The 26,424-nt window shown below is 40.6% G+C and overlaps 4 protein-coding genes across 5 annotated transcripts in view; 1 reads left to right on the forward strand and 3 right to left on the reverse strand.

Moving 5' to 3' along the window:
* The window catches only part of RB195_023889 (uncharacterized protein), a gene marked incomplete at both ends in the record, with an annotated part of 31,351 nt that overhangs the window by 3,505 nt on the left and 1,422 nt on the right, over positions 1-26,424 (forward strand). Inside the window, 3 exons of one of the 2 annotated variants that reach the window (XM_064211479.1) lie at positions 3,288-3,391; positions 19,231-19,348; positions 19,405-19,479. In XM_064211479.1, coding sequence (XP_064067360.1) covers positions 3,288-3,391; positions 19,231-19,348; positions 19,405-19,479 — 297 coding nt within the window. Of the gene's footprint in view, positions 1-3,287; positions 3,392-19,117; positions 19,165-19,230; positions 19,349-19,404; positions 19,480-26,424 lie in introns of those variants that run through there. The other variant, XM_064211480.1, reaches the window with a different exon arrangement.
* On the reverse strand, positions 4,075-4,767 carry RB195_023890 (uncharacterized protein; the record flags this gene model as incomplete). Its single annotated transcript, XM_064211481.1, has 1 exon — positions 4,075-4,767. The coding sequence occupies one exon, from the start codon at positions 4,765-4,767 to the stop codon at positions 4,075-4,077; it is 693 nt and encodes a 230-aa protein (XP_064067361.1).
* RB195_023891 (uncharacterized protein) lies at positions 5,977-6,774 on the reverse strand (the record flags this gene model as incomplete). Its single annotated transcript, XM_064211482.1, has 1 exon — positions 5,977-6,774. One exon carries the CDS (start codon positions 6,772-6,774, stop codon positions 5,977-5,979), a length of 798 nt encoding a protein of 265 aa, XP_064067362.1.
* Positions 12,924-13,358, reverse strand: RB195_023892 (uncharacterized protein; the record flags this gene model as incomplete). Its single annotated transcript, XM_064211483.1, has 1 exon — positions 12,924-13,358. One exon carries the CDS (start codon positions 13,356-13,358, stop codon positions 12,924-12,926), a length of 435 nt encoding a protein of 144 aa, XP_064067363.1.

Here is a 26,424-nt window from a genome sequence, read left to right on the forward strand (position 1 = left end):
TTTCGTAAACGTTTTCTATAACACTTAAAGTTCAACAAGCATCTCTCACGGGGTCTCTTAAGTCATATCCGTCACCTTATTTCTTTGTTTCTTGTACGGTTGGCGATGTCTTTCACCGCTCTGATATCTTTCACTCTGAAGATAGGACATCATGTGCGCCGCAAAAATTACACAAAGAGACCAGCTACTAACATGGAAGGGGCGCTGACATAAGATCATTTTCGAGAGCTGGGCCACGATTTATGATTGTGGACGCAACTTGAGCCTCTGAAGCTTTTGAAGAAAAAAGCGGTACTTCACGAGTGGTTGTTATAGGGTCTGACACAGGAGTGAAAGGAAGGAGAAGACTCAAGTGCGAGTTTTCAATACCGCTCCCACCTCATGGCGGGAACAAGTAGTAAGTAGCAAGGAAATTGTTTAATATTACCTACTAATTAAGAGGAAAAAACATTGGAAATTTAAACGAAACTCGGGCAGTGTTAAATATAAAGTTAAGTTAAAAAATAGTTAAAAACACCTCTCCTCAGTAATAATGCATGCTGTATGCGAATAATTTCCTGTAAGTATTCGTAAAATATTCATGGTGGTAGCATAACCAACAATAAATCTGTTGTTATTCGTTCCAGAATAACTGTCAACTTCGGGTCTGTCGTTAGGTACCAACATCCGATTATCTGCAGCCGAATAAGCCTGAGCTGTCTCCGAGCCGAATAAGCCTGAGCTGTCTCCGATTGTCTGCAGCCGAATAAGATTGTGTTGGTAGGTCAGAGTAAGCATATCTTAGATTGGCTCTGATCCTCTGATCATCAACCCACACCCAGCCAACACCACGTCTCTGAAGTCGTGCGCCATGTTCTTATTGGAATTACGTGATAGAGTTGGCTTGTAAGAGTGTTTAAACAACAAAAAGGTAACAAGGTAGAAACGTAGAAAGTGGAAAAAGCGTAGATAATGAAACTGCTGAAAATGAAGCAAAAACGTCGAAAATTTCAAAAAAACATGAAGCTGATAGCGTTTTAAATTTTTAAAGAGGTCCCAATCGATCTTGGAAGCTTTGTGAACTTCGCGGCTTTCTCTCCGTGTGAAAGAAAATCTGTGTAAAGGAAGGCGATAGTCCGATCACGTGTAAAACTTTGGTACAACGGCTACAACTGCCAGGCAGAACCTTTTACTGACGATGATGTGGTCCATTTCATTATGGTATCTTCCATAAAGTGACTCCCACGTCCAGTGTAGAGAGGAGAGGTTTCAAAATTGCGATTTCCCATAGTTGGTCTCACTAGTCATGATAAACTCAGAATGCCCTCTTCCTGCTCGTTTCATTGTAGGCTGTCGGTCCCGATGTGTGTTCTTCAGGTGTTCTTCTGGGCCCAATTTGGGCGGTGAAATCACCAGCAATGACCTTACAGTTTTTTTGGGCTTCTCTGCAGAACTTCTCCAGGTCCATGTAGAAAGCTTCGATTTCTTCGTAGCTTGATGTTGGAGTGTAAGCGGCGAAGATAGTCAAAGCTGGTGTTGATCTACATCTTCTCATCCGTAAACGTCCGATTCGGTCGTTAGTTGTTCCAAAGAGTCGATGTTGTTTGCCATATTCGTGTAGACGAAAACACCAACTGTACCAATTCCTCCACTGTCGCATGTTGCTAATAACAGTTCTTCTCCAGTTTTGCAAAAGGCATTCAGTGGGTGGTGTCTCCTTGTCTCGGTCAGTCTGATGACGTCATGCTTCAATGGCCGCTTTCGATGCAAGCGCACGTGCAGTGTAAGTAGAGATAGTTTCGGTGGCTCTTCCAACGCAGTCCTTCCTGGAGCTACCGTGCCGGGCTTTTTTTTTTTTCTTGGAGGCGACTCCAACCCGCCTTCCTTGCACCTTCCAGTCAACTGATTGCAGGTTTTTGGCCGGAGCGACCTGCGGGATACGGTAGCATTGTTAGCTTATCCTGGCACATCAGGAACAAGAAGTCCATCCCGTTAATCCACCTTCATTCCAGGGAAGACAAAAGGTCCTTTTTGGTCCGCGATTATCTCCCTATCCGTCACCTGGGGTCGTTCGACATAGTCTTGCGGCCAACCGGCTTTGATGCTTCTAATGAATGAGATCCATGGGTGCAAGGTGTTGCTATCTGTAAATTCAAGCATCTATGTGTACAAATTGTAGTTTTACTACTTCACATATAGGGAAGTATTCGCATACAACATGTGTTCCTGCTGGCGAGAGGTGTTTTTTCAAACATTAGTGTAATGGACTTCGTTTAAATTTCAGACTTTGGCTCCTTTCGAGTAGTAAGTGGTAATTTTCATTTTTCAATGCTCACAGGAAAAAGTGCAAAAAAACTCCCCAAGTCCAAAAAACAGATGGATAAGATGCAGCAGACTGATAAAGTGAACTGAAGGAACAACCTTTTATTAGTATTGGATTGACAAAATGAAACTATTTCAAATGAATATCATTACTTGTGCGGTCCAAAGCATTAATTAATTGATTGATTTCGCCTCTACTCCTCTTTGGGTGGGTGTAGCACATTCGATTAGAGCTGCGCTGTGGCCGCACGTTCGATGATTCGAGATTTCAGTGGTGCCACCCAAACTTTTCCGGGTAGATGAATTGGTACCACATTTGTCTGGGAGGATAACGCTGACTTGATCATCACTTCGACCCCGCAAGTCATTGTACATGTAGGTAGCAAGTATACTAGCGAACAGATGAAACGTTGGCTAACACGCGTTCCAAAACCTCAACGATTACGAATTGGAGTAAAGCGTGTCGGCTCATCAAGTGGATTGAAATCCCTATCTCAATCCTCTCCATGTGTTTTCGGTCAGTTAGTCAAGTGTAGTGGGGAGTTGCCGCATCAGGTAAACCTATGACACAGCTACTCCTGGGCAATCCGTTTTATACACTTGGATGAAAATTGAAGAAAAAGGAAGTTTCCGTGAGTGGTGGATTAAATCGGAACGAAACGCAAGTCAAGGAAGAGAAATTAGAGGGTAGGGCAAAAACAGACAAGAAAGCTGACAAATTTTGTGGAAAGTGAATTCTCGACTAGTTGTGAGTTCTTACGTGGCAAATAACTTGATTTAAGTGGCTTGAGCTAGAAGGTAAATTTTCTTCGTCTTTGCTCGAACCATGCTTAAAGAGAACTGGGCTGCAAAAGGTGACAAAAAATTCAAACATCTCTTTTAACTTTACTAGATTAGGCTCTACACTCAAATAGGCAGCATTTGGACGAATCTACATTTGCATTTCAGCCATTTATGATTTGTGACCTCCACGACGAGTATTTTAGGTTGCGAATCCTAACCGGGACGGTCTTCAAATGAAGTCTAGCGATGTCCAAAGCACTACTGCGAGTATTATGAAGAAGGTTTTCTCAGAAAGATTAGATATAACGTGAGTACCAACTTTTGATTGAAATCATTGCTTGGATCTATTTCTTGTTCTTATCTTTTGCATAGAAGTTTTGAAAAAAATTGTCGATTTGTTTATTTTATTTCATACCTAAGAATCAATTCGTTCGTCTTGCGTTTCATGATGTTGGACCACACAGGGTCTCCGGCCGCTCCCTTTTGCCTGGATAGCAGGTGACAGCGACGCGTTTGCCGGAACACCCCTTTTTTGCTCATCACTCATTTCCTCTTCCTTCCCTTTGCATTTAGTAAAAAAAACCATCCTGATAGCGCCCCCTCCATAGAAGACCCTCCAGAAAACGACCCTTTCTTTCTCATCCTTTCTACTACAATTTTAATCAATAGTATTTAATCAATAGCGATGGTGGGACTCAGCACATAGGTAATCCCTATCGTTGTTGCCAAGGTACCTAGCGTTCCAAAGGCCAACTTCCAGTGTTTTTTTAAGAACTTTTAAGAATGATTGAAGATCAGGTAGATCGAATTTTCGAAAGTACTAGCTTTCTTCGCTATGGCGAGAGTGGGTGCCAGCCTTTGTCCCATAGCTAGGCCTCTAAGTTGTCGGTAGTACTGTCCCGACCATCGGAAAATAAAGCAATTCAGGCTAATGCTGAATCCATACATGTTCAATGAAGCCTGGCGCTGCGTGAGCAGTTCGTGAACAGCCTACATCGCTACATCGTTTGAAACGTTCGTATAGAGTGACGTAACGTCAAAGGTCTCTACTACACATTCACGCTCAAATGAGGTACAGCGGAGATGTTTTAGGAAGTTGCTAGAACTGCTGAGGTGGGCAGGGACATATTTGAGCAGCTGATTTAGGATTATGTTGAGCAGCCAGGAAATTCTATCCGTGGAGCCCCCGATACCACTAATGATAGGCCTTATTTTAAAGTCACGTGGACCATTCGAAGCGAGGCCATTTTCAGAGAGCTTGTGAGTTTTGATTAACGTGTATTGGACTGGACATGCAGGTAAGTCGTTCTTGAGGCGCGTAATAAAGTTTTTTGGGAGCCCTGCTGTTCCAGCTGTTTCCACCCAAACCCTGTTTAGGCGGCGATATTGCTTTCTAAACTCATTGGCGGAGGATGGGACATATAGACTGTCATCCTCAAGATGTCGTCTCGTTATCGCCTTGTCTAGTTCACGTGATAGAACAACAAATTCACTAACGAAAACCTTGATCTCTCCAGCTCTAATAAGATTGCGAATCTCACGTAGGCCTCGGCGTTGCGCGACAGTGAGATTGAAATTTACGTGTTTTTTCGAGAAACGCTCCAAAACGGAATACACCGATGTTGCGAACACTCGAAAGTTGTTGTCTACCGTGGGGTTGGGTTCAGGTGGTTTATACATCATACGCGGGAAAGGTATGGAGGGTAAGGATACTTGCTCAGCTATTCTGTTCTGTGGTTGGCTTTCTTGAATGTGCACATTTATTTGCGGAACGGAATATGTAAGACTAAGTGGTACCGAAAACCCAGTAGCAAAAATCTTAATCCACTATCTTTCAGCGCATCCCAGCAAAATGAAAAAATCTTTTATAGGTAACATGTACAGAACGGCGGCATGAGTCCCATCGAGTAGCCAGGAAAAAGCATGGTCTATAAATGTGACCCATAAAGTAGTAATATCCAATGGGTACCTAACTGGAGATGGTGCTACCCGACAAGCACGGTATCCCTCTCGAAGACCCAAGGTAGTGGATGACCCAGAAAAGATCCCTTTCTGTTTACCTTATATATCTGATGATATGAGCAGAGCAGTACGGGGCTGTCTACGAAAAGCGGGTCTACAGAATGACGTGAGGGTTGTGGAAATACCTCCAGCAAACCTCAAGGGTCAGCTGGTACGTAACCGTGTGTATGATCGACTCTGCACAACTCCCAGCTGCGTAGTTTTCCCGTATGGCAGAGAGGGTGATTGCATGATATCAGAAGTGGTGTATCGTATCACATGCAGGTTGTGCGGTGACGATTATATAGGGGAAACGGGACGCCCACTGTGTATTAGGGTCAAGGAGCATCTAGATGGACTCGCAAAATCAAAAACCTTCACTCCACTTGGAGCACACCGTAGAATATGTCATCCAGATTCCGAAGTAGAGGTAGAAGTTCGTATATTATCCTACGAGTCCGAAATCACAGCACGCAGAACACTAGAGGCCTTTTGGATAACCGCCAAAAGTCCAAAAATGAACAAGAAGGATGAGTGCATTGCGATCACAAACGAGTTATCCCCATATCAAGACCTATGCGGGTTTTGATCTACGGGGCGGACCGTGAGGTCCCTATATAAAACCCTTATGACTCGTAGTTGTGGTATGTGGTGGTCTGCTGTGTTAACAAGTCTAGCTAATGAGGTAAGCACTAGCCTATGTGTTGCTGTTGAGTTTGCTTACCGTTTGAGTGCTTTCTCTAGGGTGATGAGGCGCTTGAGGGGATAAGTCACTAATGGCTGAATTTTCCAGGCTCTGACGAAGGCGATAACGCCGAAACGTTAGCCGTTGTTAAATAAAGACGATCAATACCAATCTTGGTTACAGCTCAAAGAAACCAATTAAAACTACTATATTAATTTTGTTCGATGGCCCACATTCGATGAAGAACACTTGAAATTTGCCCAGGCATTAATGCGAGTTATGCACGAGACTTTAACTTGTGCTCCTTCAAGACAATTATAGCAGCCTTTTATTTCTTCAAATGTTATACCACAAGATTGTTCTATGATGTAATGTGCGCTGTTGAACATAGGGCTTGACTCAATAACAATATTGGTTTCATGTTGGTGAGTATAGGCGTTGATATTTCCTTCTTCTAACCTTATTTCTGTGAATGGGGTTCCAGAGGGAAGTACATTGGTGATCTCTTTACGCAGGTTCCTAATAGAACCTAGTGGGCACTTGCATCCTCTAGGAGGCTTTAGATTTTCACAAGTACAAACCATGCGATTTTTGCATTTTGAAAATTCTTCTTTCGCTTGGATATATGACTCGCATTCCACAGGGAGACTAAAATCATTTGGCAACATTAGTGCATCGTTTTCGGAAACAGCGAATCTTCTGTCCATTAGAGGAAAATTTGGTTTTTGAATTGAAACTGCGGTAATCGATAGCTCATCGTACTTGTGAGTGACATAGGGTGTCAGAATTATCGATTTTTCTTTTCCTCTGTTATACATCGTTATTTCAATGTCAACCTGCACTGTTGGCGTCCACTCCATGTAGAGCACTATTTCAAACACTAACTTACTTGGTACTTGTGCCAGACGCAAGAATGAGCATACTGGCATCGGGAGAAGACATCCGCAGACAGTACCGCCGCATGTTTCTTCACATGCAATATATCCTAGATACTTTGAGTCCATATCTAGTTCTAGTATAGTATTATTCGGTTACATTCTATTACAAATATTTTGTGTACAGGATCCCATCTGAGCGCATCTCGTGGTGCGAAAAAACTTGTGCATCGTCTCTTGTGAAGAAGAGTGAAAGTTTGCTGCAGTTGAGTTTTATGCAGTTATTTTTCATTCTTATCATACCCACTGTAGTATTTAAGTGGTTGATTTGAATACAGATTTCTGAATGAATTCTGTTAAAGAGTATATCTTGTCTAAATTCGAATAGACATTTGCCTCTTGACGCGCACACCATTTCTGCGGTGTGCCTTGTGTAACCATGTTGACAAGCGAATGTAGCACTTTTGCATGCTAAAGTGAATAAAGTGACTACTATTAAAGTGTTTGCAATTAGAGGAGATGGTTTGTTCGCACTCAACTTGTACATTAGTTCTTCTCCGCCTTTGTTTTCGGCATTTGCCTAAGGACCACGCCAAACCAATCATTGCTGCGGGAATAGAGTACAAGATTATGGATACAGTGAGAACGGCGCCAAATGGCCAACAATGTGGATTTCCTAAGAGTGCTCTACTCAAGACCGTTGAAGATGCCGCGCAAAATTCGTGACGCTCACATTTTTCGATCATTGATATTATTTCGTTTCTCAAGTAGAAACGTATTTTTACCGTTACAGGCTTGTCCAATGGTGAAACAGGAACAGTATTCATAATTTCTTCCGTAACATTTTTGTATGACTTGCATTCATGATCAAAGCACAATTCGAATTGTCCCCTAGGAGGTGTTATAAACGCGATACCTTCATTACAAGTAATAGTGGTGTTTGGATGTGCATTAGCAGGGTTGATTAGAAACAAGGATAACATTGCCGGTATTAGGCAGGATACTGTTGATCGAGCAGACGTAGGGGTCATCGATCTGTCGAGGTCTGTTTCGAATTCTCGAATGACGTCTAAAGCGCGAGATTTGGAGATTCTGGCTAGATGATTTCTAGATTGAGTTGTGGTTGGGATATGGATATCATTATCCATGATCTCAGAGTTTCGTTCAACCGATTTTTGGTTGTCAGACACTGAACGAATTTCTAGGGGGTATATTTTATTAACTGGCCTCTGCAAAATTTTGCGGCTAGGCATTAGAATTTTAGCGGACCTTATCATGCCGTCTGCGCTTCGTACTAAATCTTCTGTTTTACCGCATACCCATTGTCCTCTGGGCAGTAATACTTGTTCAACCAATACAATTTCGCCGATTTGTGGGATTTTACTCACATGACGCATCTGATTCAATTGACACCTGTGGCTGTCACGTAAAATAGTAGGATATTCAGTGTTTCATTTCTCCCAAAACTTTGTTGCAATGTTTTCTGAAGATGCAAGCGCTTCGTAAGCTTGAGCAGCTGTCTGTATCAATTCCGGCTCAAATGTGGAATCGTTTTTGAAGTTGGATATTTCAGAGTTTGGAATTGAGAATTTGAAATTTCTTTGTAGAAAATTAAATTAGGTCTGAGTGGAATTTCAGAAAGATCAGTTGCTGAGAGTTTTGTGAGTGGACGTGTATTTATAATTGCCTCTATACGAGTGACTAGAGTAGCCATCTGTTCAAATGACAAATTCTTTCTTCCAATTGACTTTTGGAAACTTCTTTTCACAGATCCAACAAGCCTTTCCCATGCACCACCCATCCCTGGAGATGCTGGTGGGTTAAAAATCCATTTAATGCCTTCCGAGGCACAGTAATTCATTACTGATTTCCCTGTTGTTTCATCACTTTCGAACAACTTTTCAACTATTTTCTGACCAAGTTTGAAATTTGATCCACAGTCTGTTCTCATTAAAAGAGGTACACCTCTACGCGATATAAATCGAACAAAACTATTGAGAAACGCCCCTGTAGTGAGGCTTTCTATCACTTCCAAATGGATTGCTCTGATTGCAAGGTAGAGACATATATACATCCTTTCATTCCTGTTGGATAGAAATGGTCCCATAAAATCACATTTTACGTTTTGAAACGGTTTGCTTATTGTCACCCTATCTGATGGTAGTGGTAGCATCTCTGGAGCTCCAAAAGGCATGCTTTGGCATCTTACAAATAGTACAATCTTTTATGTACTTCTTAATTGCTCTTGATGGCTGTGGAATCCAATATTTCTGTCTAGCCAGAGACAGTATGTGATCTTTGCCACAGTGAGCATTGTTGCAATGCATGTCTATAATAATGAGTCTAGCAAGGTCAGAGTCATCGATATAAATGGGCATTTTTGTATCTAAAGGTAGATTTGCATTTCGAATTCTTGATTTGTATCTTATGATTCCATTTTCATCTCTTATGATTATTTGGTTTGGAAACCGTTTTTACAGTTTTCTCATGTTGACATTCCTATGAAATGATGCTATGATTAATTTCTCACTTAAGCGCATCTCTTCGCAATCAATTAGCGAGTGCGGGTCAAAGCTCGAGACTGTAGATATTGCAATTGATGTCAATCTAGTAGTATTACATCGATTGATCCACTTGTGCAGCACTTTCGCAACTCTAGATACAGTTCGTAACGCTGTCTTGAAGCGTGAAAATCTCGATAGATCTACGAACACTGAGTTCGCATTATCATTATTACTCTCAGACTCTTCAACATGGTGGTTTTCAAATGTTTCCATTTCTTCCATAATTTCTTTTCTTTACAAAGTATCGATAAAGCGTAGTTTCCAGCTAGATAGCTCTAGAGCCAGCCATTGCGGCCCTCTTACCCAGATGTGTGAGTCGAGTGGAGATGATGTAAGACCTCGCGTCCCTGCATCTGCTGGATTGTTGTGTGTTGCAACATGGAAAAAAATCACGGAAATGCCTTTGCTCTCAACCTAAGATTTGATTTTTTCAATCTGGTCTTTCTGATTGATTATGAAAGCTGGAAGTTTTCGAGAGGAATTAATCCATTGTAGAGCAATTTCACTATCAGTGACAAGATTTATGTGATCTATATTGTGATCAAGATTTTCTAAGATAATCTTTCCCAATCTCATTCCAGTAACTATTCCAAGCAATCCTAACCTTGGAGTTGTTTGCCGGCATTTTTTGGGAGTCAACTTTGACTTTCCGCTAATCAATTGCGTGACCTCGTTAGTTTCATTATGCCGCAGGAAGGCGCAACTTGATATAGCAAGGTTGCTTGCATCATAAAATATCCATAAATCTGTTTTTGAGGTGTGAAGATTTCGCACTTCGGTGAGAATTGACCTGGGAATGTTGATACTTGCACCATTAATCTCTTTGCAGATGGAGTTCTGCCTACTAGTCACTACTGGATTCACATAGTACTCCACTTAATTCCAGTGTCATAGATTTCTCGAATGATTTCGATGGAATATTTACTTTCACGTTAAACTGATCAGTTTCTGTGTTATATTTAACACCTAAGAATTTGATATCACCAGAAGGTGATCTGTCTTTCTCATGGATTTTTTCATATACTATCTGAGAATTTGACATATTCTCGTAGGTTCATACCAATTTCCCTGAAAAGATTTTTTGATTCGACATACTTCTTTAAAGCTTCCTGCTCAGTTGCAGCTGTCAATAAAATATTATCAACATAAATATTTCTTGCTATTTCATGTGAAAGTAGGGTATTCTTTGCATTTAAGTAAGCAAGAATTGCTATATTCAATATGCTCGGAGATGCGGTAACGCCGAATGGCAAACGGTTAAATCTGTAAACAACTATGTTGTCCTTTGTCGTCATGCGGCTGATGTCTTTGACCCACAGAAAGCAACAAAGGTCTTTGTGCTCGTTTACGATTCTGGTTTGAGTGAATGCAGCTTCGATATCGCATGTTAATATAAACTTGCTAATTCGAGTGCGAATAAGGATATCATGAATTTTATTAACGAAAGATTCACCGGTGTGAATTATATCATTTAATGATAGTTTACCTCTTTGTTTCGAGGATGCATCAAATACGATTCTGAGAGGTTTCGTTTTTGAAGGTTTCCACACTCCGGAATGTGGCATATAATAGGTGCCAGCCGCGTTTTTGACTGGTTCATGTACCTCTTCGATTATGGAATCTTTGAGGTAATCATTCAATATTTTGCTGTACCACGACCTTTGCTCTTTGTTGGTGGCCAGCTGTCTCTGTAAGGACTCGAGCATACGGTATGCCATCGCGTAATTATCGGATATATCGATTACGTTGTCCTTAAGAGGAAAGGGTGCAGTTACAACACTGTTCTTAAATGATATAGTTTTCGAGTACTTTTCAAAATACTCAAATTTTTTTCTTCATTTGAAAATTCATAGGTGGAAATTCCTAATCCATCCGATTCAAAAATCTTCTGAAGTATATCTGCTTCACTTGGCTTCTGAACGAGCGTAAGACTACGGGTAATCTCTTCGCCAGTTACATTTACCACACTTGTACTGCGACCATAAAGAGTTGAACCTACTAATGTTCTGGCAACATATAGTCCCGACGGTAGTCTTGTTCTAGTGCTACTCATAACAAATTCGTAGTAGTAATCCAATCCAATTTGAATTCGTGGATTTTGGTGTTTACCTCTCAATCTTGGATTGGACAAACAAATATCGTTATCTTGAAGAAACTGCTTATCTTGTTCTAAAAGATATGCTGAACGAAAACGGTTAGTTATCACGGGTTTTGTTTGAACTGTTAGATGAATCTCTTTTCCAAAAATTGTAGAGATCTTCAATGGAACAAGGAACGTTTTAAATTTCTCAGTATGGCCATCAATGCCAGACATGGTGCATATTTCCCTTTTTTTGCTTTAGGAGTCCAAATTCCTCTGCTGTACGTTCGTTTATTATAGTTCTCTGTGCACCAGTGTCAAAAAATATAAGAACTCTCTCATATTGGCCTGTTTTGTTATTCCACATATTTGCTTCGGCAGTCATGAGCACTACTCGGTCTTTTGTGGTATTGTCTTTAGAATCGACTTTCACGAAAGAATCACTTTGAATTGGATTTTCAGTATGTTCATTCGGAGTTCGATCTCGTTGACGAACGTCATTTGAGGTGCGATTGCGCAATCCGGCTTGTTTCCTCTTATTTCGCCAGTACGGGTCATCTATTGTTTGTTGCTCCATTGTTACCAAAGCGCAATTGATTTTGCTGATTTGTTACATTCTCGGATAATCTTGTAAAACATAAGCTTTGATGATGCATCCTTCCACAGTGGGGACAGTTTGGTCTACTACACCGATTACTTTTGTGCTGGTCGCTGAAGCATTTCCAACAGCGATTGGAGTTAATCACAACGTTCCTCTTTTGTTGGATATCTGTTAGGGTTCTGCAATAATGAGCAGAATGCTCAGAGCTGTCACAGAAAATACACTTCCTATCATTTTTTCTTATCTCTGACCTATGCAGAGTTTGATTCCTTTTTATTTCTGTGTTTTCGGTCTTAAAACGACCTTTTAATCTTGATTCAACGATTTTTTTTTTAGCGTTGATCTCCTTTTCGAGTTGCTCCATAACGTCTTCTACTTTCACATCTTCCATTTCTTGGATAGATATAAGGACATTTTTCACAATATTGTACGGAAACTTCTCCAATATTCTTTCTGCCCACATGGCATCTTGTGTATTGGGTATATCCTGGCCCGCCGATACCATTTGGTTAATTAACATTCTTATTTTGTTGAAAATATATGTGCAATTCTCGGCATTGTTCCTTGCACATGGAAGGTCGATTAGTTTATGCACGATCTTTGCTCTATTTATAGGTTTGTTACCATATTTTTTTCTTTATAGTTTCAACTATCCATTTATAATTCTGGGGAATTAATTGTATCCCTTTGATAGTCATTTCCGCTCTTCCTTGAAGACTATCTTTGAGAAGAAGCATTTTTTCAACTGTACTCTGTACTTTATTTTGGTGTACCAAAGTTTCATAGACTGCCCAGACCTCTGGAAATTCTTCATCTCCCCAAAACCTAGGAAGTTTCATTTGACTTGGTTTGAGAGTTCTACATATGAACTCTTGTTCGATCGCCTCTCTGCCTGAATCAGAATGATCAGCCATATTGCGTCATCTGAGCTGAAGGTTTCGTCATTACTTTGATCTGTTGCCGTTCTGGCTCTTCTCGTTTGTGGCGATCGATTACTTGCATCTTCAAGATGCGTTACTACTTTCGTACGTTACTACGTTACTTTCGTTGGTTTCTGTAATTTTATTCCCAACTTCCTTGCAAATTTATCAGCTTGACTTGCTGCTTCTGTGGCTCTTGCTTCTAGCATGAATATCATTTCATCTGCTCTTGCCATGATATTTGTGAATTTTGTTTCACTTTCAATTTCCTCGATTTCTTTTTCGAGGTCCTTTTTGTTGCCTTTTGTTTTGGAATCATTGTATTCCATCTGCAGTTTGTCTATCAGTGACTGCAATGAGTTTCTACTCTGTTCGATAGTTTTTATACTACCTTTTATAAGTTTGGTTGAGGTCAAATATGCCTCAAACATCTCCTCATCTGACCCATTTGGGTTACACTGTTCTTTGTAGAGTGAAAATTTTTCCAGAAGTAGCCGGAGAGTTTTGGCGCTATGGGCCATAGGTTTTGTATGGAAAACCAAAGACATCTTTCTCGATGTTGCACAACTAGGGGCTTGCTGTGGGCAGCAGAGGGGCTTGCTGCACTTTTACGGCACTTTATTTGGCTGATGCACCAGAAAATGGTGCGTGTGAGATTGGTTCACGATAATATGGGATTTATACCCAAGAAGAATGCAGTGGTTCAGTGGTAGAACGTTTATCAAATAAGCAGAAAGTCAGGCACACACAGAAGAAAAGCCGGCTTCTTCGGCCAGACGATCAACAACAACTCACAAACGCGCCGCCTCCTTGCCATATGGTCGGCAAGGAGGGGACAGTATCACGCCGAACAATAAACTATCAATTGTCGTGTTCCGAGGTCGGAACACCCTGAGTGAAAATTACTGCTGGACTGGTCGGATTTTAGTAGCTTGAAATAAATATGAATAACGGACTGTAGAAGAGATGGAGAAAGACAAAGGTGACTGCTTTCTGTAAAGGAAGATTTGCGCTATAAAAGTTTCAAAATATCTTCTTCAGAGACCCTCTGGTTTTTTTTTTGAAAACTAGTCGAGAAAAAGTTGAGAAATTCAGCATTTTTCTCAACTTTTTCTCAACAAGCTTTTGAGAGAAATAAAATCACCTGGAAGAAAATAAAAGTGATTCGCGATGACAAAAATCTTCCTCTGCAGCACACTTCAAACCGAATTGGTCTTTATGAACAGCGGACTGAGGTATTGAACTTTGTTTGAAGTCATACAGCTTTTGACGCGTAGTCGAAAATGTAAGATTTCGCACTTTTTCCCGTTGCGCGATTACGTTAGCGCTGTTGGAGAACCTATGCTATATTTTGATAGAGCATCAACCTTTAACTGCAAATTTTGGTCTCTGTAGGTGTTATGGTTCTCTCGAAAGCTAGTATAGAAAAGTCGAATATTTGAGGCGAAATTTGGAATTTCTGTGAATTAGGTTTCAAAACAACTAGTTAAGCTAGAAGCACCAAGCTTCTTAGAAATATAGCAGATGCCTACCTCTACAAAACGTAGCTTTTTCAACATTTTCCAGAAGCTTCATTGCATGAAATTCACTTTGATCGTCGATATTTAGAAACTCGTTTGGCGTACTTATTACTAATTTTATCCTTAATTGCACCTGTAAATTTTGCGTAGTAACAGCATCGAAATTGCATTTTCGAGTGTTAATAATACATCCATAGCCGTCGAATGAGAAATGTACTGTTTTAACTCTCTTACACTAAATGCAAAAGTTCCACTTTTGTCAGGGGCTGAACGTGACTGTCGCAATGAAAATGGAGATCATCACGTTGCGTCATCAAAGGCGCAAGATTATTGGTCTCAACCAGCTTCAACCGACAATGTACCGACACTCTTTGATTCCTATTCTCATACTCAATATTTCCCATTCCATTTTTTTTAAAAGAACAACTCACTTAAAGGCAAAGTCGTAAGGCTGCGTTCAGAACGCATAGTATACCTTACAGTCCTTTTCTTGCTCCCTAATATTTATCCTAATCTGGATGTCCTTCATTTATTTATTATTTACCTAAACTAGTCCTGGACCAAAAGGTGTGAAATTATACCAAGAAAATCTTTCAAATACTTCACGCCGTCTATTTTTCTAACATTTTGCATTTCTTAATATGAGTTTACTTGAAATCGACAATTCCCTCTTCTTTTCTTCTTACTCTCTTCATTTTTTTCTCCTCTGCTGACTAGCCTTACGACCGCCTCCCCCCCCCCCCCCCCCCTCTTACGATAGAAATTCTCAACGCACCCTGGAAGAGCAGGTGTACAGAAGTCAGTTTGTGGTGTGAACCCCCTCAATATAGACCTCAAAAAATTTGGAAAGTTGTTGAGTAGCTACGCTGTGAAAAATAACCGAATGAAGGAACTAATTCAACTCTGGATCTCTGCGTGGTTTTCTTATTTTCATTCGACTGGATTAGTCTTCTTTTTTTGCCGCACAATTTAGTGGAGTTGTTAGTTTTTTCATTCCTTCGGATTTTTTTTGCAAGTATTGGAATTGCTCGGTACCAGCTCTGGTTTGACTCATCACTTGTTTGTCTTCATTATTCATTTGTCCTTAACCTTATCAACCTTTTTGGAACGCAGGAGCTTTGTCATCTCAAAAATCTTAGATGAAGGAAGAGACCTGAGATGAGGTTGGTAGAACTGCCTCAGTGAATGAAATTGAGTGTAGTTTTGCCAAATGGAAAACCGAGAACATTGAGTGGGTGGATACAACAACCAAAGTTGCCTAGGGTGTGTCCTCTCTCTCTCTCTCTAATGCACCCACTCTCTGTACTGCGTCAAATCTGATGCTATTAATGTGTACATTAGGCCGTGCAACCATCCTGGCAGGATAACCACTTTTTTAATCTCATCTATGAAATTCTTTTTAAAATCATTCTTTTTGCTCTTCTACAGAAAAAACCCTGTTAGAATATGAGGTGTTGTTGTTCTATGAACTGCAATTAGTGCACCAATGTGTTTTCGCGTTCCGATTCTGAATGTAAGGGGCCTTAGATTCAAAACTCTTGACTGTTGAAGAGTGAAATGTTGGGTTACAGATTTTCGTGCTTTAGGAATCGTCTATGTGGTTTCTTACCTCATTTCCACTTCATTTCATTACTTCATGTTCCCATGACTGTGTCCCGGAAGACACAAAGCTTGAGGCGCAATGCCAAAAGTGGGGTAGAAGGAGGAAGTGCAGGGGATTACAGGGGAATCACTCCCACTTTTTCTGTGCGACTTTATATACGTCGTCTACGTTGAAGTGAAGTTAAAGGAAGGAGGAGAACTAGAGGGAAACTGTGTATATGCTCTGGCATTTAGCATAGAAACATCACAATATAGAACATCACATATAAAGCTACAGTCAGGAACATTAGCTGTTCGGAGAGATGGGAAAGCTTTACGGTTCTACGTTCATCGATTATTTTTAGTCCTCTTAGGCAAATCTGTCTTGAATTGACTTGTGTATGGGGATGTAGTCGCTCCTGCTGTTTCAGAATGAAACAGTACAGTGTTTCTAACATAAATATGAAAGGCTAAAGGACAGAGCTCACGGCGTTAAATGTTCGACTTTATTTGAGAATCGTTTGATGTTTCATGAGCGCGCCTACAGCCCTACAATGACTTTCAGGGGTTAGCCGATGTATCTGACATCGCAATGTTTTTATCTTTCCAGACAATTCTGATACCAATTTATCGACCCCCGAGACGTGAAAGGCTTCGCTTTGACTGGAGGTAATTAAAACTTTCGATCGATCGTGCAGCTATAGCGGAACCTCCTACACTTGTCCTGAAACGTAAATATATTGGGTCGAAACGGCACCTAATTAATACATTTTGTAGTGTTTGTGCAAGTACCATTCATCATAATATGTAGTTTATTATTTTTATGGTCATATTTTCAAGAGTAATAGTTTTTGCATTACTCGATTGCTTCGGCTAGTATATTGGATTCTAGAAGGGCGGATATTCCTTATACCTCATCGTTTGTTTTCAGAAAGAAAGCATTACTGATCCCTCCTGTTTTCTCCAACAGATATCAGAATAATGTTTCAACTAAAAATTACGCGAACGAAATCATCTTACTGACAAAGATAACGTACCATGTCAGATCCTGTAAACTGTTTGCTACTATTTAAGCAGTCGGTTTCATTCGGGTTCCCATTTCCCGAGGAAGGCATGTTAAAACCTGAGGCAAACGTAGAAGGAAAAGGACCCGCGGAGGAGTCTTATAGGTGAAAAGCAACGCGCGCAACAGCCACGTCTATGAAACGGTTACAACATCCCATTTACCTTTTGCGACATGCACACGAAGTTACAGCGCGATACTACTGCAATATGGAGCAACAATTCCACGTCGATGGACCCGTACCTCCCCATTTTACCGCTCTACGACGCTGGCGCACCAATCCGACGCCGTTACACCCGTCCCACTCCCTCTAAGAGCTATCTGGCGCTCTCACACCACCTCCTGTAACTATCCGCACCAATCCGACGCCGTTACACCCGTCCCACTCCCTCTAAGGGTTATCTGGCGCTCTCGCACCACCTCCTGTAACTATCCGCACCAATCCGACGCCGTGAGATCCGTCGCACCTCTTTTCATAGCTATCTGGCGCCGACCATCCACCTTCTATAGCTATCTGGCGCCGTCACACCTCCTACTATAGGTATTTGACGCCGACGCTCCACTTTCTATAGTTAGTTGACGCCGGCGCACTAAAGCCGTGGGAGCCGTCGCATCCCCTCTTGTAGCTATCTGGCGCTGGCTCACCACCTTCTATAGCTATTTGACGCCGCCACACTAATTCGACGCTGTTAGACCCGTCGCACCCAGACGCTGTACCTTACACACACACACACACACACACATACACACATACACACATACACACATACACACATACATACATACACACATACACATACACATACACATACATACACACACATACACACATACACACATACATACACATACACAGTATTATACAGCATGATATATCATGCTATATAATAACGCGCTTAGTCCGTGTGTGTATATGAGTGTGTGTTTGTCTGTGTGTATGTGTGTATGTGTGTGTTGGTCTGTTTGTCACGAAAATACTCCATAATGATGCAAAACTCTGCACCGGTGAGGTGCCGAACCATCGCCATGCACCTGATAGGCGAGCACTCTATCATTTCACCGTTGTCCAAAGCTGTGTAGGCATGTATTGGCTTTGATGAGGCAAATTAGTTTTTCTCATATGTTAGTGAAGGTAAATAAACTTTTATGTGAATGTATACTTCCAAATTTGCAAACTCTCATGCTATATAATAACGGGCTTATTCTGTCACGTGTGTGCGTCCGTGTATGTGAGTGTTTCAGTCAAGAAATTCCAAAAAGAGAGAGAGAGACGAATACTATGACGTTACTTTGGTGCGCTGGAGCCCCAACGCGGTAAAATTGGATGAGACGGGTCCTACGGCGTCGAATTCGTGCCCCGAAGTCAGATGGCTGTAAAATACGGAGTGACGGGTTCCACTGCGTTGGATTGGTGAGCGAGACCACAAGGCGGTAGAATGGGTTTCTACGTCTCCTTCGCATATCTATTTCCCAGCACGTCTCCCTGATGCTGCTAACATCCTTTCTTCAAAAAGAAGAAACACACGTGCGAACGACTGATCAAATACAAAACTGAACTGACGCGTTTGGGGAAAAGCCATGAAATCTTTCATCTTTGCTCAAATTTTCCGGTTAAAAATTGAAGAGAGCATTGATAGAAAAAGGCAAATCTAATTTTACAAAAAATGTCGCTACTGTTGTTTCTTATTGATCGATGAAGGCGAACAGCGAACAGCACAAAAGCCTGAAGTCCGGCTTTAGCCGGACGTTCAGGCTGGCATATGTATGATGCACGAATGATTGAAGGGAGATTTGTTACTCAGATCCAGCATGATGCCTTTGCTGGTGAGCGCGATATGGAATCATCGGACCAGAATCAAAATTTCGGAGGAAGTGCGAATAAAACGCGAACGTACTTCACATCAAAGAGATGTGTGCTGTGTTCCAGAGTATGAGGGTAACTCTTTATCGCTGTGGTGTGAGCTCACACGTGACATGATGCGGTCGTCACTGTGGTGAAGTAAAAATACGATGACTATGCAAGCGCGGGACTTCTGTAGGACACTCACAGAACTGTAGAGAGAGTCACTTTGTTTAGGATTATCTCTAGCTGTCAGTCTGTATTAATGCAAATGAAAGTGTAATCAGAGAGAATAAACAAAATATGAGAGAACATCAATTTCTATATCAACTTCTGCCTGAAGATGACGGGTCTGTATTTACTTACATTTGGGAGCTACTTGAATACTCAGATATACAGATGATTTTCATTTCCAGGCTATCAGACAACCTTGAAAGCATAGCAGAAGAGTTAGCTGATGGAGTGCACCTTTGTGGTTTGATTAACGCTTTGCGTGCTCGAACTATTCCATCTATTTTTACATCTTCGGCAGCGGTAATTGTTTTGGATAGTCTGTGTTGATTAATTAGAGTTTGTAACAACATTCTTAGGCGTTGACACTTCCGAAAGCAAAGCGTAACATTAATAACTTTATCTTGTCCTGTCGAAAACTTGGTGTTTCCGAGGTTAGTTTGATCTTTTTTGAAAGCATCCTGAGGATATTGTGTTGTTCTCACTAATATTCGCCACTTGCGATAATGCAAAGCTCACATATGTGAATATGGTGCACACTGTCTTCAGCGCATTAAGTATTTCTTGATTAGCTAGCGGACTTATGCTTATCGGGAGTCCAGATTTTAGGCAACAAAACGAGAATTGGTGTTCAACACCTTTTTGCACTACGTTTTTGTACTACCTTTTTTCCTGCTTTTGTTGTGGAGGCGCGATGTTGTCTCCGATGAAAAGTCCCCATTTTGATTTCAGATTTAACGTTTTGCGGTGAAAGTTTTTTCTTTAACGAAGATTTCCTAAATGTGACAAGAACATAGCCTCAATTCAAATTTCACGTCATTGTCGATGATAAATCACTTTTCTTTAGGAAAAAAAGAAATGGCTAGCCTTTTTTGCAATATGACATTGGTTATGGTCTGTCATATGCCGCGAGTTACAGCATCTCCTGTCATCATTGCTTATAAGCAAAAGTGAGTGGTGGAGGATAAGTAGCGCTCCACGTCTGACTTCGCTTCAATCGAGCTATCATTGTTTATGTAAAAAATATTTCACAGCTTTTCAGTAAATTTACTTTGTTTGATGACTGGCCTGTTCTTTTCCATTAGAATTTTCCGACAGTCGGATTTTTTAAAATCCTTTTGTGCTCAATTCGTACACAAAATTGTTGACTAATCTTCAACCTTTTTTTATTTAAAAGCTTTTGTTTGGTAATCGTTCAGTTTTTGGTTTCACCAGATTTTTTAGAAGACAATAACAATTTAGTCATCTTGATCACCTTATTTTTCGTTGTTGTGTGAGCTCGTCGAGCGGGCGCCAGTAATCCTTCCATTTGTCTCGACCGCGGTCCAGAGTCGCCCAGTAGTCTCTCTTTTTGCGTAAGACAAAAATGTCTCACTTATTTTGAAACAAAAACTAACAAAAAAAAAAACAAAAGTAACAAAAACTATTGTGTAACATGATTAGTTGTTGTGAAGTCACAAGTTCCCTTTTTGTTTGAAGACACATTAAGACACATTAGAGTGGAAACACTGTCGTTCGCTTTTCCAAGGTTATAATCGTAGACAAAGCGAGTGCGCAAATGTTGTCAACACAAAAGTTCGGAGAAGAATGCATACGAAAAGGTTTCAATCACTTTTACTATTTTATTTATACAAGGTCGTACGAGTTATATAACCTGCACTGTTATGTGACAAAAGCTTCACATACATTGCAAAGAGGTGATGTCGTTCAGCAGAGCCCATACCCTGAAAGGTCGAATACGTGAGGTAAACGTGGAATCTTTGGCAACAAACGTCTGTGATTAGGCCCATATCCGTCACGTGTGGATGCGCCGAATAGCCTCGCGACTAACCGGCTTTGATCCTTTTAATGAGGGAGATCCATTTGGACAAGAGATACCTGCGAAAATTAGCTGACCGCCGCTGACTCGTCTGCAGCGTTGTGCGTCTTACAGCCCCTGAACCACCTTGGCATCCTCCACAGCCGTCTGCTACCAACTACATCTGACCAATTTATGTCAGTCAGTCAACGCCTCGCGCGACCTTCGCGTGATGAAACCTGCAAATTGGGAGGGGAACAAGAGGAAATTAGTGAGAAGTGATTATACGCAACAGGATGCGATTCGCATAAGCCAAATTGAGCACATATTATCGGAAAATAATTAGATGAAATAGATTCTTCTACACAGTTCAAAGATATATCATGAATTGCATAACAAAATGTGGTATGGTTTTATCATGACCTACATTGACCTCATAAGTGAATTTTGTCGCCGAAATCTCTGTTATATGACTGAAAATTTATTTAGATCAGTGCTTCGTCAAATTTTTTTATGTAAATATGACATTTATATGAAGCGCATGTCAAATATTCTATTAATCTTTTGTACTTTTTATCCGGCAAAACTTTTCACAAAAGTTCTTCAAGGTCATACATACTTTTTACAGCGTTTTATCGCTTCTTTTCTATGTGTTTTCTGCATAAAATCAATGTGACCGGTTAGGTGTATAACTGGGAAACAGACGATTTTGTATCTTCGAGGTACACCTTTAGGTACAATGTAAGTCTGCGAGGTATTAGTCGCTCCGCATGAGGCATGCGTTGGATGTCAATTTCGTTTAGTTGTGAAGAGAGAAGTGCTTAGAGGTACAGCACAACACCGATCAGTTCAAGATTTTCGAACCTATCTCTTGTGTTCGCCTGATGTTGAGATGAATTAGTGGTTTCCAATTACTAATTGACAAAAGGAAAAACACTTATCCAATCCATAAACTTTTTTGTAACACACGACAGATGCTCTTATATGACAGCATCTGCAAACTCCAAAGAAGCGGATGTCATTGCTGAAGAGTGGAAGTAGTTAGTTGTTGTGTTTGAAATGAATGAATGGCAAAGTACGCCAAGCATGATGAAACCGAGAACCACATTATATGATTTTGGAGCAGAAAAAATTAGTCAGTGAGCACGATTAGGATATTATTTTGAACGTGGTATATGACGTATTCATTAAAACAAGGTTCCTCCTTTTTATTGATTTCCTTGAACTGTGGCAGAAATTGGTATTGATATGTATTAACAGCTAACGTTTCTGCGTTTTCGCCTTCGTCAGAGCCTGGGAAAATCAAAGCCACTAGTGATTTATTCCCTCAAGCGTCTTATCACGTACAGAAAGCATTCAAACGATAATCGTACTTCGTGAACAACAAATCTGCTAGTGATTACCTCATATGTTAATGTATCAGACTACAACGTACCACAATTATAAATCACAAGGGTTTTTTATAGGGACCTGACGGCCGACCTCACTAATGGCTTTGATTTTTCCACGCTCTGACGAAGGCGAAAACGCCGAAACGTTAGCCGTTAATAAATATCAATACCGATCTTGGCCACAGCTCAAGCAAATTGATAAAAACGCTACGTATTCAAAATGCCACGATTCAAAGGCAGTCGAACATGAGCAAGCTTCCTCTGTCAACAGCTGTACTAGAGGTTAATATAAACTTTATCAGGTTTTTGTGAAGTCGGTTTCAAGGTGAAATGAATGAACTGCAATTTGTCGAGTCAAACGTCTTTTTTTAAATCTATTGCTCGGTTTCTTTAGGCACAGCCGAATGTCCGTCCTCTTTAAAAATGACAGGTACACAATGCGGAGTTTCCCCCCCCCCGAATGGGTGCGTTTGTTTCTGAATTTGGGTTTCTGACCACAGCTTTGTTTTGTACCCCATTGAAACTAACTATCCATGTCCTTCAATTAATCAACTTGCACTTCTTCATTTCCACTGTAAACTTTGTTCCAATATCATTTCATTTGAATTTCATTCTTTTTTCTCAGCAGGATTCGCTAGCCTGCAACGATCAATGGGATTGCGATTTTTTTTTTGCAACATGTTGATCACCTTGGTCTCCTTGAGTCCAGCTGTTCTTCAAACTGAACAAGCGAGCGCTAGTATTTCCTTCTTTTCCGATTAGAGGAGAGAGTCGCGCAGTGGTTTCTCTTTTCACGATTAACACGAAGAGGATCATCAAATTTTTCTTTAAAGGAGTTTGCGTAGGATCCTCGGATTGGAGGACTTCCTCTAGTGCATTTAATATCGCATGGAACCCGGTCGTACATGGCTCTAGTACAACGGCTGTCGTTGTGGTGTATCTCATGTCCGGCCTAACTTATTTTACCTTCCATGGCAAATCTGGCGGCGCCTCTAGTCTTTGATCGCAAAACCGACAAAACTTCGAAACTTTTCCAACTTGTGTTTAGTGAAATATTTTTTCGGATCAGGATTCAATGCCGCCGACTTCATTTCCTGCTTATGAAGTGCTCAAGTTTCTGAAGCATAACAGGTCAAAACAAAAATCAGGATGTACGATGGTGTCAAAGAGATAAGCAGGGAGCTAGATATTCGTGGTTTTTCACCACATCCTCGATGCTCTTATACGCTCCTCAAGCCGCTCATTCGCTCCGATCCAGCAAGGGGTAAGGTTGTTCTTCATGTTCATTTTCCTATCGAGATGTATCAGTTGAGCAATCGAGACTCATCCATTTCTTATAAACATCTTTTTTCGTACGTTAAGCATAAGACCGATATTTCCACATGCTCATTCGAATTCCTCGTCAGTGTGTTGGTAAGGACTATAGAAGGATTGTTCAGATCTTCAGGTTTTGTCCTGTCGGAACCGGGTTTCCTCCATTCTTTTTCTCGGTGCAGTGGCTACATTTAGGTTTCGGAGGAGGGCCATCTTTGTGTTACGGTTGACAAATTCTTGACGGGCATAATGGGGGCCCTCTTCCGCCTTTGTTTCTTCAGCTAACCGTGTGTACTATATGTCACCTTTGGGAAGGAAAGTTAGATCATAAAATGGATGTCCTTTCCGTAGTCTGCAGCTTAGATATTCACAGTCTGCAAAGTTCTTGAGTCTTTGAAGTAATACACCCACCGTGCTGTTACTCCGCACAAAAATAACATTGCGGTAAATGTTGTCTTCATGATTTGTGACCGTGAGTCTATAATCCTACTAGGCAAAGATATTGGTGTCGAACAGCGCAAGAATTTTTCTTTCTGTGGAGTGGAGTTCACTTTTAATGAAGAGAGTGAGGGAAGCTTCTCCTCCACTTTTCCATCCTTTCGCTTTGACGCACACTTTGATGTTGTATCAGCAATCGCATTCAGAGCTATCAATTCTAACTTCTACTTTTCAACATTTTTTGGAGAAAATATGACATATTAAAGAAAAGAACTTTTTTAGGAAAGAAATATGCCCTCATTATAAATAATTTTAGGAAAAAAAAAACTGAAGCACACATAAATGGACAGGCTTGTCAAATGGTACTTCTTCAATTCGCTGTTTTCAGTAGCAAAACAACCCCATTAATTTTTCTGGAGAATTTGCAACATTGCTACTAGCTTCTATGCCAGAGTCCGTCGCAAACCGTCGGAATTCTTGGAAGTGGGCAAAATCAAATTTTGCAAATATCATTCGAAAGCAAATAAGGTGGGGATTTCAAATTTACTTCAAGAATTTAGTTTTAATAACAAACGCGTTGCTTGAAAACAACCGAAGTTTCCGCAAATTTGATTACCTTCACACCTCGGCAGTCGTGCCATTGGCATGTCCTGCGGGTACATCTCTGTGAAAAGAAAAGGCGGTCATAAAATTCGCGCTAATTTCTCAAAATTAGGTGAAATGTTCATTACATTCGTAATCAGGAGGTTATTTAGAGCATTTTGGTACCCCACATAATATATGTGTTTGAAATTCCCGTTCTCGTTTCGTTTTCGTTAATTTCCGTTTCGGAAATTAACAAAAGAGCTACATTGTATGTTAATAGAAAGGCATAAATTCCTAGCTGTGGAAAGTCTGCTCGGCAATTTTCTGAGTGAACAATTTGTTCTTGACAGTAGTTCAAATTGTAAGTATCTTGCTTTGAAAGTGTCTAGTTTTTACAATGTCAAACTTACAACTTTGCTCTATTTCGTCATGTGTTCCAATTTTTGAACAGTTGTCAGTGGCTTAAAATGAGTGAGCGCTTAAGCCTCGCAGTTAGGTACATACATACCTAGGACTCTCTTTCAAAGATGTGGTTTGGGCGCTTATATTGGATGACAGCTCGTGTTTTTCGAGTGACCAAATTGAAGAAAATTTCGACTTTTTTCACAAAAACAATAATTTCGCAGCCTCTATGCATTTCTCCCTACTGGAAATAGCCAGTTTTTTTTTTGCCATTGACATTATGAGGGCAGGATGCACTCATAATGTCACCCAATATTTAATAGCTAGAATGTTTCATTTGGTTTCTTTAATTGAGCCGGACACGAGGTTGTTATTATACTTCATTCGTGGCTAACGTTTCGGCAATATCTCCTTCACAATCTGAAAGGATGAACTCAAACGTGACTTATCCGATCAAACCCTTTGTCCGCCCAACAAAGAGAGTCCTAAGTTTACTGTTGACCCTTATAGCTACAAGTAGAAGAAAACATGGTAACTTAGGATTAGACGACTATCCTGGCACTCCTGGAAACCTGTTGTGAGGTGAGTGGCGCAGTCAAAAATCAGCTTTAAATAGGGCGCGAGTTCCCGCGTAGTGCAAACACGTCTAATCCACATCTTCGAAAGAGAGTTCTAGGTATGTTTTCTTTTTTCTTTCCGCAGAGATGTATCCGCAGCCAATGGCAGGATTGCCGAGATGTGAAGGTTATTAAGGAATGTTGCGAAAACTTTGGTTGTTTTCAAGCCACGCGTTTGTTAAAACTAAATTCTTATGCTAATGCAGACCTACTTGAAAAGGTGCACAAGTTTTTTAAGGTTTTGACATAAAATTCGCGCTAATTTCTCAAAATTAGGTGAAATGACATAAAAGAATGACATAAAAGAAAGGTGAATGACATAAAAATTTCTGAGCATTTTAATCCTCCCTCTCACTAATTGGTGACATCTAAGGCTAAAATTTTTTTTTTGAAGTGTGAGTTGACATATAGAGATGCAGATAGATATAGTGTGGGTTGACCACATATAATACATTAGTAATCACATTATTTTGTGCAGCAGCTTCAGATGTTGTAGTGTTGGAACAAAGTGAAAAGATCCATGTTCGGGTCCGTATTCGTTTGGATAGAAATCTCGAACTAGACCCTCTAACAAGAAAACCATAAACAGGCAAAGATTCAGTTTGGGGAAGAGTATCAAGTGGAGGCACTTCAGAATAATTTCTGAGAGGAATACAACTTTTCTTTCTTTCTTTTGCTTTCGAAGCAATTTAAAGTTTTTCAAAAGAATGCCCAAGCGAAAGATTAATGGCAGTCAAGGATACTGTTGACATACTCGACAGTGAAAGGTCTGAAAATCAACCTCAACTTTGCTGATGAGGTTATACACACAATGTTCATGTACTATCCGGCACA

The sequence above is a fragment of the Necator americanus genome, chromosome X, assembly GCF_031761385.1.
Source record: "Necator americanus strain Aroian chromosome X, whole genome shotgun sequence".
Lineage (NCBI taxonomy): Eukaryota > Metazoa > Nematoda > Chromadorea > Rhabditida > Ancylostomatidae > Necator > Necator americanus.